The sequence below is a fragment of the Rhinolophus sinicus genome, chromosome 5 (assembly GCF_057876585.1).
Source record: "Rhinolophus sinicus isolate RSI-liver-muscle chromosome 5, RSI-T2T, whole genome shotgun sequence".
In the NCBI taxonomy this organism is placed as follows: Eukaryota; Metazoa; Chordata; class Mammalia; order Chiroptera; family Rhinolophidae; genus Rhinolophus; species Rhinolophus sinicus.
Window position 1 is genome coordinate 47,478,106 of NC_142505.1, and position 12,059 is coordinate 47,490,164.

Here is a 12,059-nt window from a genome sequence, read left to right on the forward strand (position 1 = left end):
CTCTCCCTCCCTCCCCTCCTCTCTCTCTCTCTCTCTCTCATATGCAGCCAAGCGCCCAAACCCCAACAGTGGCAGGTAAAGCCACACTATCAGCCCTTCATCATCTCCCTGTTCTCACCCCCTCCTGCCAGGCCTTGACATGCCAGGCATGCCCACCTCGAGGCCTTCACCCTCGCAGTCTCTGGAACACGCTCTCCAGTTCTGGGCCTTCCTGCACCTTACTTCTTCGGGCTTCTGCTTGAGTGCGTGTCCTCAGTGAGGACTTTGTGTCAGATCCCCGCACCTGGCTGTCCCCAAACTCTCTCCTGCTGCCCGTCCCTCCTCAGCACCTTGTCACCTGTTTACTGTCCACACTGCCTGTGGGTCTGTCACAGTCTGTCTTCTCACAAGCTTGTCTGCTTGTTGAGGAGAGGAGGTCTATGGCCAGGGCCAGGAGCAGCGCCTGAGCACATGGAAGAGCCCCCTTTGGAGCTCACGAGCCCGCCTGCCTCATCCTTACTTTTTTCCACTTCTGGAAGCTCCCTCTGCCCCAGAGTCCTGCTGACAGAATTGTAGTTCAAAGAACAAGAATTAGTTTTCAAAGAACAAGCAAGTAGGTTATGTTCGTGGTGAAGAGGCGTGCTGGAGGTTGCAGCAGCTCCAAGGTCACAGCTGATCCTCAGGCCCCCACGTCCACTGTGAAGTCCCAAGCCCATGTGGACCATGTGACCCTCCCCATGCATGGCTCACAGCTGGCATGTTTCAGTTCTGGGACACAGCCCCATAGGGCAAGGCAGTGACTGCCCTGCCCAGCACTGACCCCAATAGTGTCCCCAATTCCATGAATGCATGCCAGTGCCGCAACACAAGGTCAGGCTATGCCAGTAATAAGAATCTCAAAGCAGGAGACTCCTCACCCTGAGGTGGGGGCATCAGGAAGGCTTGGTGGAGGAGATGGTGTCCGAGAGTAGCTGAAGAGTAGGTGAAATCCAAGGATGCCACCTGAAGAAGGGGTATCTGGAGTAGAATGTGACACCAGCAAGGGCAGGGAGCTAGGATCTGCAGAGGCTGCACAGGGAGTGCCCGCCTGTGTGACCCAAGCCCACTCCTATTCCCACAGCTGGGGCCCCCAACATTGCCAGTTTCACGGATCCCCTCGTGGAAGCGACCATCATGGTGTACTCCACCATCACCTCCCAGCTGCTGCCCACCCCAGCCAAGTCCCACTACACCTTCAACCTGCGGGACCTCTCCAAGGTCTTCCAGGGCATACTCATGGTCAACCCAGCCAAGGTTGAGGTGAGGATCTGGCAGACCCCTCCCCAGTGTCCACTCTGCCCTCACTGTCCCCCCCAACCCCTCAGTTTCAGGCCTTCCTGTCCAAACACTCCCCAGCCTTAATCAGGCCAGGCCTTGAGGGGGCTAGAGACATAGGAGCCAGGCCCCCAGGAGCCCCGCCTCCGTACAGCTGATCTCCATCTTATAGGTCAAACCCATGCCTAGAATGGTGGCCCCAATGGGGCCACACAGAAGGGGGACCCAGGGCCAGGCCAGGGAGAAAGAAGCTTCCTGAGGGAGGCCCTGAGAAGATTTGTGGGGAGAGTGAATGGGATGCCGTCCAGGAATGAAAGGCACGCAGGAGGCAGGAGCAGGAAGTCTAGCAGGGTATCACGTGCCAGGCAGGCTCAGGCAGACTCTGGGCTGCCCAGGGGACAGCATCCTGAAGGAGATGGGGAGCCAGTGGGGTGGGTGGAGGACAGGTTTGCAGAATGGGGAATGGACAGGTCAGTGTGTGTGTAGCCCAGAGCCAGGGAGAGAGGGTGAATAGGACCAAAGCTGCCCTGGCCTTGTTAAGCTATAGCCAGAGGAGTTGAGAGAAGAGCCTGGGGGCTCCCTGAGGGCAGTCCAATCACCCAGGGGCAGGCAGGGAAGCAGGGGTGGTGGTGGCAGCAGAGACAAAGATGGGAGCAGAGACAGAGGGGATTTGCGGGTCAAATCAGTGGAGTTTCCTGAGTAGTTAGATGTGGGGTATTGGGAAGGTGTAAAAAGAATCAGGCATTCCTCCTGAGCTCAGAGTTTGAGGAACCATGGGGGCCATTAGAGGGAAGACTCTAGAACCAGCTAATGGATCTGGGTGCCCAGGAGCTTGGCCATCTGGGCCGAGCGCTGCGGGTAGAGAGGCCCAGGCAACACTTTGCAGCACTCACTCCTCAGTCGGTCAGCAGCCTCTGCACATGGCCCTGGCTGGGTCTCGGTTGGAGAGCAAGCCCGGGAACTGTAGCTTCTGCCCACCAGCCCACTCCTGGTGCTTCAAGAGGTGGCCCAGGGCCAAGGGCAGGCACTGACGCTGTGGTGGTTGCAGGACAAGGTGCAGCTGCTGCGACTGTGGTACCATGAGAGCTGCCGCGTGTTCCGTGACCGCCTGGTGAACGAGGAGGACCGCAGCTGGTTCGACAAGCTCCTAGAAAGCCACATGGAGGAGTGGGAGGTGGCCTTCGACGAGGTCTGCCCCTTCCAGCCCATCCTTTACGGGGACTTCATGTCGCCAGGCTCTGACGTGAAGTCTTACGAGCTCATCACCAACAAGAAGAAGGTAAGGGGGCCCGGCTGATGCCCTGCCCCTGGTGGGGGCCTCTTCATTCTGCATCCCTGGGCCTCAGGCCCTCTGCGGCCTATGCTAACAGACCGCCACGCGATGACCAGAGGGTCAGGACACTGGGTTAGAAGTCCATCTTGGGGACTTCAGGCTAGCCTTTGCCTCTGAGTCCCGTTTCCTCACCTGTCAAATTGTTACACCTGGCCCTGCTTGACCCATCTTTGAGGATAAGCCTATGGCTCGACTGAGACAGGCTCTGTGAACAGGGACATGCTGTGCTGGTTTCAGGGGCTCTCGTCCCACTTATGGAGGGCCAGCAGGGCCCCTGGGGCTACAAGTCTGGGTCAGCACCCCAAGGAAGCAGGAAGAGGCCTTGGTCAGTGGCCTTAGAGCTGTGTGGCTGGAGGGAGTAACCTGATGGCTTCTCGCCACACATACCCTCTCCTAGTTCCGAGGAGCTCCCACCAGGGTCCGGGTCAGTACATCCTGGTGGGCCCCAAGAGGAGCAAGCAGGGCTCTGACCCTCACTTTCAGGCCTCATTCAGGCAGACCTGGCTTCTTTAGGCCCAACACCCTGCCATACACAGAGGAGCAGAGCCAGCCATGGTGGGGGGAGTGCTTCCTGTCGGCAGTCTAGGTGCACAGGGACAGAGGGAGGACCCAGTTCTTGCCACCCCTCAGATGATGCAGGTGATCGAGGAGTACATGGAGGACTACAACCAGATCAACACAGCCAAGCTGAGGCTGGTCCTCTTCATGGACGCCATGAGCCACATCTGCCGTATTAGCCGCACCCTGCGCCAGGCACTGGGCAACGCGCTCCTGCTGGGTGTGGGCGGCAGTGGCCGCAGCTCGCTCACACGGCTCGCTTCGCACATGTGAGGGGCCCCAGGCGTGGTGGGTAGGGTGGCCGGTGGCAGACTGTCAGTTCCATCCATGTTTTTCCACAGTGCTGGGAACCTGGGCCCACCCCAAGCTAGTCTCTCCCAGCCCATGGGCTTCTGGAAGGGCTGGGAATGGGACCTGGCATCCAAGGAGAGGCAGCAGCAGTGTCCTGTGCTGCTGTGGGAAGGGGGTGTAGCTGCAGGCATCCAGGAGGGGTTCCTAGAGGAGGCGGCCATGGGCCTGCTCACAGAATCAGAGGTGGGAGGATAGAAGGGAAGGGCATTCCAAGCTGAGGGAACAGCTTGAGCAAAGGTCTGGATGCAAGAGAGCAGGTCAGTGCCTGGAGAGTCTGCAGATCTGGCCGGGGTGGGAGCAAGACTCTGGGTAGCTGGGGTAGGGTGTGGGCACCCACCAGGACCTCAGCGCTTGGCCCCAAGCCCTGTCAGGCCTCTTCCCAATTCCTGTCTCCAGGGCCGAGTATGAGTGCTTCCAGATTGAGCTGTCCAAGAACTACGGCATGACTGAGTGGCGTGAAGATGTCAAGAAGGTCTTGCTCAAGGCTGGACTGCACAACCTGCCCATCACCTTCCTGTTCTCAGACACTCAGGTGCCACCACCATGGGCAGTGGGCAGGTCCAGGGGGCCATCCTGGAAGGTGCTCAGTCCCTTATGCCCAGGTCACTGTCAGTGGAGTGGATCTTGGGAGGGACAGCTGGGACCAGATGGGGTCACAGATGGGCAGGTCAGGTGTGTGGGGCCACACCCAGCTCCTTAGAGCTAAGGACATAGATCATTACTAAACACCAAGGGTAAAGAAGGCCCCTGACACCATGGCTGACCACAAGCAGCACCCCACTTACTGGCCAACAGCTTCCCACCACAAGGACCCCAGAACTTGTGCCAAAGTGCTGTGCCCATGGCTCCCCTCATGGGGACTGCTCCCTCTGGAGCTCTTCTATGCATGAGGCCTCTCCCCATATGTCTGAGAGAAGGAGAGGTTGTGGTTCTGGGGCCTCAATACAAATAGAGCAGAGCTTAAACCTAGTGAGTGGTTAGGGTTGGGCCGAGGCCGAAGCCCTGGAATGCGCCCCACCCTGGCAAAGACCCCTCTGCTTCTACCCCTGTGCTCCCTGCACGGAGTCAACCAAGTGAGGGTGCCCTCTGGTACTGGCCATGCCCTGACCATATGAGTTGGGCAAGAACCCATTTCTGCCTGTGGCCTGGTTTTCTCCTGTAACTAAACTGAAGCATAGAGAGGCCTGCAAAATGAGGAAGAAGATGCCACATCTGCCACCTGGGACCCAGGGCCCTTCCACAGCCCAGTGGTGATGTCCAGGGTCTCTGCTGTAGGGCAGGCCTGGGTGCGAGTCCTAGACCACAACTTGTGAGGTCACTCATGTCACCCCACACTTCTCTGAGACTTGGTGGCGTGGTCTATGAAATGCGGCTGCTGTGAAGGTCCAGTGACACCATGGTGGTGGAGTGTTACACCCAGGGGCATCGTCAAGGTTCAGCTCTTCCACCCCCATCCCTCCCCAGATCAAGAACGAGTCCTTCCTGGAGGACATCAACAATGTCCTGAACTCGGGCGATATTCCCAACCTCTACACCCCAGACGAGCAGGACCAGATTGTCAACACCATGCGGCCCTATATCCAGGAGCAGGGCCTCCAGCCCACCAAGGCCAACCTCATGGCTGCTTACACGGGGCGCGTGCGCAGCAACATCCACATGGTGCTGTGTATGAGGTACAGGCAGCTGTCATGGCACTCAGGGATGGCATGGGTGTTTGGGGGCATAGTTGGGCCTGCCATGAGGAGAGGTGGCCCAGGCCTGGCCACCATGCCATTGGGCTCAGGGTGTTGTGTTGTTGCCTCCTGGCTGCCAGACCACAGGGCTGTGGAAGGGCCCTGGTTCTGGATTTCTGGGGGTGTAAATCAGTGTCTCAGGACCTCATTTGGACTCCTGGCCCTCCAGCCCCATTGGAGAAGTCTTCCGAGCTCGACTGAGGCAGTTCCCCTCCCTGGTCAACTGCTGTACCATTGACTGGTTTAACGAGTGGCCAGCAGAGGCCCTGGAGTCTGTGGCCACCACATTCCTGAATGAGATCCCAGAACTGGAAGTTACCTCCGACGTAATTGAAGGACTGGTAGGTGTTTTGGTTGGGAGCAAGACTTTGCGGGTAAATGTTTAGGTTTGGGCTTGGGGTCACTGAGGCCCAGGTGAGAGTCCTAGGCCCATCACCGATGGTAAGCCTTTGGGAAGATTGGTTTACCTGTCTAAGCCTCAGTTTCCTCATCTATATAATGGGAATGCCACAAAGTCATCACAGTGATGTAGGATATTGGGTACAAAGTTACACAGTCACTGTTTATCTTATTCCCTAAGGGTTTTGTGACAGCTTTCTTTAAAGAACAACCTGACACAACCCAGAGATCACAAAAGGGGGGAGCTAGATTTGTCTGGTCCAACCTGAGAGAGTGATGGTCATTCGGGTGCTAAGAGCTAGAGTGAGCCAACTTCCCATTTCCCCTCACCTATGCTAAGCGGTTGCGTGCTCCCTTCCCTCACAACCTCCCGGTGAGGGGGGGCCCACCTTAGGGCTCTCACAGAGAGGCAGGTCATGTGGGCTATGACAACGGCATTGGGCCAAGAGCTGGGAGATACCTGGGTCCACATTTAAAGCCAGCTCTGCTTTTGACAGCTGTAGAACCTAAACAAGCCCCTTAATTTCTCTGGTTGGTTTCATCTGCAGAACAGATGACCTTGACCTGGAGGTTGTGAGGTCATAGGAGAGAGTGAGTGTGAGGGGCATTGAGGTTCCTGAACATGTCTCCCTCCTCAGAAGAAGGCTACAGAGGCTTCAAGGGCACCCTGGTGCCTCCTCTTTGCTGGAAGTTCTACAAAGCTGCCATCATGCCATCAGTGGTCTCCTACCCCTACAGATTCAGGTGTGCGTGTATATCCACCAGTCGGTGGCCAGGAAGTGTGTCGAGTACCTGGCTGAGCTGGCCCGCCACAACTACGTGACCCCCAAGAGCTACCTGGAGCTGCTCAATATTTTCTCTATCCTCATCGGGCAGAAGAAACAGGAGCTGAAAACTGCCAAGAACCGTATGAAGAGTGGCCTTGACAAGGTGGGCCAGGGTGGGGCTTGTGAGCAATGGCCCATTGCCTGTGGTTCTGCCTGCTCCGTCTTAGCCCTGATCCAAGGCAGCCCCCAGTGTTTAAATGGGTGGCTTCCTCCCTCATCAAAAGAACAAAAGCTGCCAGCCAAGGGCAAGGCCAAAGCAGATTACTCCACAGATTCTCGGGAGACTGCTCCCTTCCTGTGAGGTCCACTGGACAACTGGGGGCCACTGAAGCTGCCAGCCACTGCCTCTCACTCATGAGTGAAGATGGTCCTACAAGGCCCTCTCCCCAACTCCCTCCAGGCCCGGCTCTCTTGCTGGTCCCCTGTCACACCTGTTTTTCTCTCTGTGTCCCCCACCCCCAGCTGCTGCGCACTTCGGAGGATGTAACCAAGATGCAGGAAGAGCTGGAGATTATGCGCCCCCTGCTGGAGGAAGCTGCCAAGGACACGTTGCTCACCATGGAGCAGATCAAGGTAGGGTACCCCTGGTCTGTCCCAGGTGTCTCACTATTTCTGAGGATGCTCGGCATCCCCATGCAACCACAGGATCCCTAGCTGCCCGACCTCTGCAGGTTGCTGAGCCTCTCTGTGCCATTTCCTCATTCAGTAGCCATTTGTTTATTAAACAAGTGTTTGGTCAGGGCCTATTATGCCAGGCACTGCACTAGGCAAGGGATACAGTAAAGAGCAAGGCAGACAAATTCAAACTCTGATAATCACAGCATGGACTTGGTTGCAGGGCTGCCACAGGCAGCCATGCAGAATCTGCCTAGTTTCTCTCTCAGATCCTCTGAGCACCTCCCACCCCAGCAGACATTGCAGATGTGCGTATTCATTATGACTGCTTCTGCCAGAAGCAGTTGTGCCCTGCTCTACAAAGTCAGTGTATGAAAACTTTCCAGAAGATGGAAAGACAGTGACTGGGAGAGGCGCCTGTGGGCTTAGGGGGCCCTGCCCCATAGGGCAGTTATGCTCAAGCGTGTAAAGCCCGAGCCCTAGGCCAGGCCCCAAGCTGGCTACAGGGAACACTCAGGATTGGAAGGGCCTCCTAGCATTTCAGATCTCCATGGTCTGTCACAGCCAAAAGGGCCCTTGGAGAACAGGGCATCCCAACCCACGCTTCCTTCCACCTGGGGAGACTGAGAGGCAAAGAAGAGAAAGGGGAGAAGGGCACACCTGTCCCTGACACTGACCACCAGCTGGGCCCTCACTGCCTTCGGTCCCCAGGCGGACACAGTCATTGCTGAGGAGACCCGGCAATCAGTGCAGGCAGAGGAGATCAAGGCCAATGAGAAGGCCAGGAAGGCACAAGCTATTGCCGACGATGCCCAGAAAGATCTGGATGAAGCACTACCTGCCTTGGACGCAGCCTTGGCCAGCCTGCGCAACCTCAACAAGAATGACGTGACTGAGGTTGGTGGCCAGGCCTCTCCCAGAGCTCCTCCTGGCACGTCTTCCCGGTGCCTCTTGGGTTTTGGCCCCCATATTCCTTGGGAGTTATGCACCCAGAGGTGAGGGCAGAAATAGGGCTCAAACCTAGCTAGCTGCCCTTACCTCCTATACCAGCCCCAGGGCCCAAGCAGGTGCATGGGGAGGGCTTTGGGCCCTGAGAGGTGAACATACAGGACTTGGTGGCCAGGCCTGGGTACATGGGGGAGCAGTAGGAGCCACAGGCTGAGGCTGACCTTAGGGGTCTCCAGGTATTACCCTTTGTCTATAGTGGTAGAGACTTGGTTGGTGGGGCCTACTCTGTCTGGCAGCTGTCTCTACCCACGGGTACCCACTCAGCAGTGGACCTCCCCCTTCCCTACTCTTGGCCTGGCCCACAGGTGCGTGCCATGCAACGGCCACCCCCAGGTGTGAAGCTAGTCATAGAAGCTGTGTGCATCATGAAGGGCATTAAGCCCAAGAAGGTGCCTGGGGAGAAGCCTGGCTCCAAGGTGGATGACTACTGGGAACCTGGCAAGGGGCTGCTGCAGGACCCTGGCCGATTCCTCGAGAGCCTCTTCAAGTATGACAAGGTGAGCATGCCAGGCACCTGGCCAGCCAGTGAGGGCTGCCCAGCCAGGCAGGGAAGTGGGGAGACAAGCCTTCCCCACCATAGCACTGGGGTCTCTGCCCTGTCTCCCTCTGCCTGCAATACACACAGAGCTGACAGGAAGCAGATCCTGGCCCGGAGGAGGCTCTCCAAGTGGTGGGCATGCTAGACAGACCCAACATATGGGTACTGAGGGAGTCAGGACCCAGGCAGTCCCCTGTGCCCACAGGATGCCACCCACAGTTACTTCAAGGCTCTGCAGCCTAGAGGTTTTCATGCCCTTTCCTCCCTGCAACCCCCATGGCCTTGGCCTAGACCTTCACCATCTACTTGACCATTGCCTCTCCCATGGCCTCAGCACCTGAGGTTCAGCTTCCCCTGTCTGTCTCTGAGTTTCTCTGCCTGTCAATCTGGGGCTTTCATCGTCCTTGGGCATGTGCTCTCTTGGGAGCTCTTCGAGCCCACAGCCCTCTTGGAAGCCCCTCTTCAGCCCAGAAATTGGCTAAAGGGCAATGCCTATCCCATGTGGACTATCCCTCACCACCATATGTTGACGTTGGGGTCCCGGGCATTTCCCAGATGGGACTGGAATGCAGCTGGATCCCCTGTGGGCTTCTCCATGCCTCCTCCTCCTCTTCCATCAGATTGGAAACCAGAGGCCCCGCAGGCCTAAGTAAGCCCAAATCAGGAGTGCTCACGGCCAACACTCAGGCTCCCCTAGTCCCAGATTCTGAGCTCTGGGAGCTCATGAACAATATGGATTCCTGGGCCCATCCTGAACTACAGAGCTGGACTCTCTCAGGGAAGGGCAAGAGCCCCAGAGGTGTAGGGATTATTACCCTTGAACATGAACCTGGTTGGGCACCAGAACCACTCACTTGTTTCCATACCTGCAAGGAAGTGGCCCTTGTCTCTAAATGAGTTTTAAATGGCGCCTGTGCATTACCAGATCTTGAGGCTATGTTGTTTCTCCAGAAATCTCCAATCGTATTATCTGAAAGCATGGGATACAGACATTCCTCTCCTGGCCAGTCTTTCTTGGTCATATTTAGTCCCTAAGAGGACACTGTACTGAGGCCTGCACAGGGCATGGGGCACAGAAGTAGGGTCAGGGTGTCCCTTAGCAAGCCCCACTGCCTCGTCCTCCCTGGGAAGTAGCCCCCTGAGGCCCATGGTTCCCATGTCCAGGACAACATTGGGGAGGTGGTGATCAAAGCCATCCAGTCATACATCGACAATGAAGAGTTCCAGCCCGCCGCCATCGCCAAGGTGTCCAAGGCCTGCACCTCCATCTGCCAGTGGGTGCGCGCCATGCACAAGTACCACTTCGTGGCCAAGGCTGTGGAGCCCAAGAGGGTGAGGGCTGGGTATAACTGGGGGGCTGGAGAGGGGGAAGAGGGCTCCCCAGGGCACTCAACAAGCTGGCCCTGTTCCCTCTGCCTGCAGCAAGCCCTGCGGGAGGCCCAGGAAGACCTGGAGGTGACACAGAAGATCCTGGAGGAGGCGAAGCAGCGCCTGCAGGAGGTGGAGGATGGCATTGCCACCATGCAGGCCAGGTATCGAGAATGCATCGCCAAGAAGGAGGAGCTGGAGCTGAAGTGTGAGCAGTGTGAGCAGCGGCTAGGCCGAGCTGACAAGGTGTGCACACCCCTCCGGGGTGGCCCTGTGGGCATGGCCTGCCCCAGATACGGGCTGGCAGGATCTGGGTGGTGGCAGGGCCCTGGGGTGGCTGTCTGGAACCCCTTCCCAGCAGCTTAGGGACTGCAGTGGGCATGGACACCCAGGCCCCTGGCCTAGTCTCCCAGAGCCCACCACATGGGGTTGCCTCTGCAGCTCATCAATGGTCTGTCGGATGAGAGGGTGCGCTGGCAAGAGACAGTGGAGAACCTGGAACACATGCTTCACAACGTCTTCGGTGACGTGCTGGTGGCTGCTGGCTTCGTGGCCTACCTGGGCCCCTTCACGGTAAAGAGCCCCCGGCCCTGATGGGGACAGCCTCACCTTCCACTACCTTGAGGCCTCACCTCCACGAGGGGCAGCCTGCAGGGCAACTCTCCCCTCATTCATTCATTCCACAGACACTTATCAGGTGCCCTGTCTGAGCCAGGTGCTATTTCAGGAACCAGGGCTATGGCAGTGCACGAAACAGCCAGAAAACCCACCCTGGCAGGGCTGGCTTTCTAGTGGGAAACATGAGCTCGCACTTCTGGGCTTGCTGTGTGCGTGTCACTCTGTCCTCACAGACGCACTGACAAGTGGGCATTGTACCATTACACCTGTTTCACAGATGAGGGGCTGAGGTTTATAGAGGCTGAGGAAGTTGCCCACAGTGGGACTAGAGCGCAGGCGTCTAGCTCCACATCTCATCTCTGAACTCTATACAACTGCTGAGCAGTGGGGTGCAGGGGAGGTGGGAGGGTGTCGCACCTGAGCCTGTCACCTCCCCAGGGCCAGTACCGCACAGCGCTCTACAGCCTCTGGGTCAAGAAGCTCATGATGCACCACATCCCACACACCTCCGAGCCCACACTAATCGGGACGCTGGGGAACCCTGTGAAGATCCGCTCATGGCAGGTACCTGCCTCGGGGGGCTGGAGTGACTGGACTGGGCCTGTGGCATGGTCTGAGCTGGGCCAGGAGCCTCCTGCCTCTCTCCCACCTCTTTCCTGGGTCTGCTCAGAGATGCCTCTCTGGAACCCACCTGGGCCCAGCAAGAGGGTGTGGGTAGGAGAGGAGAAAGCTGAGTGGAGTGGGGCTCAGATGCTACCCAACTGTGGGCAGAGAGATCAAGGGGTGCTTGAAGAGTGAGGGTGAGTCTGGGGGAGCAGTGTCTAGAGTGAGCGTTAAGAAAGGTTCCTAAAAGAAGTCGTGTCTGAGTTGGACCCCGAAGGACAGGTAGAGTTGGCACAGGGAAGGAACCAAGAGGCTACAGGCAGAAGTCAAAGGTGAGCATAGAGCAGGAGGGCCAATGGGCTGTGGGCTCTGTGGAGATGGTCTAACTGAGCGAGGACTCAGTAGGCAAAGAGACAGAGGCCCCATGGAGGATGGTGTGGGGAGCCAGCCTAGGAAACACTGCTGCCTCCCCCCCACCTCCAAGAGGATGCAATAAGGAGAGGACGCCACAGCCGAAGCATGAGGTTGGGAGTAGCGGATGCCCCAGCTGACCCTCTTCCTTCTGAGAGCCCCGACCCAGTATAGCACTGGTCCCCCACAGATTGCTGGCCTCCCCAACGACACCCTGTCAGTGGAGAATGGGGTCATCAACCAGTTCTCCCAACGTTGGACCCACTTCATTGACCCTCAGGGCCAGGCCAACAAGTGGATCAAGAACATGGTGAGCCCACCTGCCAGGTGCCACCACCTCACCCAGCCAGGCTTAGCAGGTGCGAGGGGAATAGCTCCCCTCGCTGTCAGCCCCCACAGCCCCC

The 12,059-nt window shown here is 57.7% G+C and overlaps 1 protein-coding gene across 2 annotated transcripts in view; it reads left to right on the top strand.

The window, feature by feature from the left end:
• Positions 1 to 12,059, top strand: part of DNAH1 (dynein axonemal heavy chain 1) — a 75,224-nt gene that overhangs the window by 55,421 nt on the left and 7,744 nt on the right. For both annotated transcript variants that reach the window (XM_088798448.1, XM_088798447.1), the window contains exons 47-61: positions 1,100 to 1,278; positions 2,342 to 2,572; positions 3,257 to 3,453; positions 3,932 to 4,067; positions 5,000 to 5,208; positions 5,438 to 5,609; positions 6,406 to 6,597; positions 6,957 to 7,067; positions 7,821 to 8,006; positions 8,423 to 8,614; positions 9,820 to 9,987; positions 10,078 to 10,269; positions 10,465 to 10,596; positions 11,080 to 11,205; positions 11,846 to 11,965. In XM_088798448.1, the coding sequence (XP_088654574.1) occupies positions 1,100 to 1,278; positions 2,342 to 2,572; positions 3,257 to 3,453; positions 3,932 to 4,067; positions 5,000 to 5,208; positions 5,438 to 5,609; positions 6,406 to 6,597; positions 6,957 to 7,067; positions 7,821 to 8,006; positions 8,423 to 8,614; positions 9,820 to 9,987; positions 10,078 to 10,269; positions 10,465 to 10,596; positions 11,080 to 11,205; positions 11,846 to 11,965 (2,543 nt within the window). The remainder of the gene's footprint in view (positions 1 to 1,099; positions 1,279 to 2,341; positions 2,573 to 3,256; positions 3,454 to 3,931; positions 4,068 to 4,999; positions 5,209 to 5,437; positions 5,610 to 6,405; positions 6,598 to 6,956; positions 7,068 to 7,820; positions 8,007 to 8,422; positions 8,615 to 9,819; positions 9,988 to 10,077; positions 10,270 to 10,464; positions 10,597 to 11,079; positions 11,206 to 11,845; positions 11,966 to 12,059) is intronic.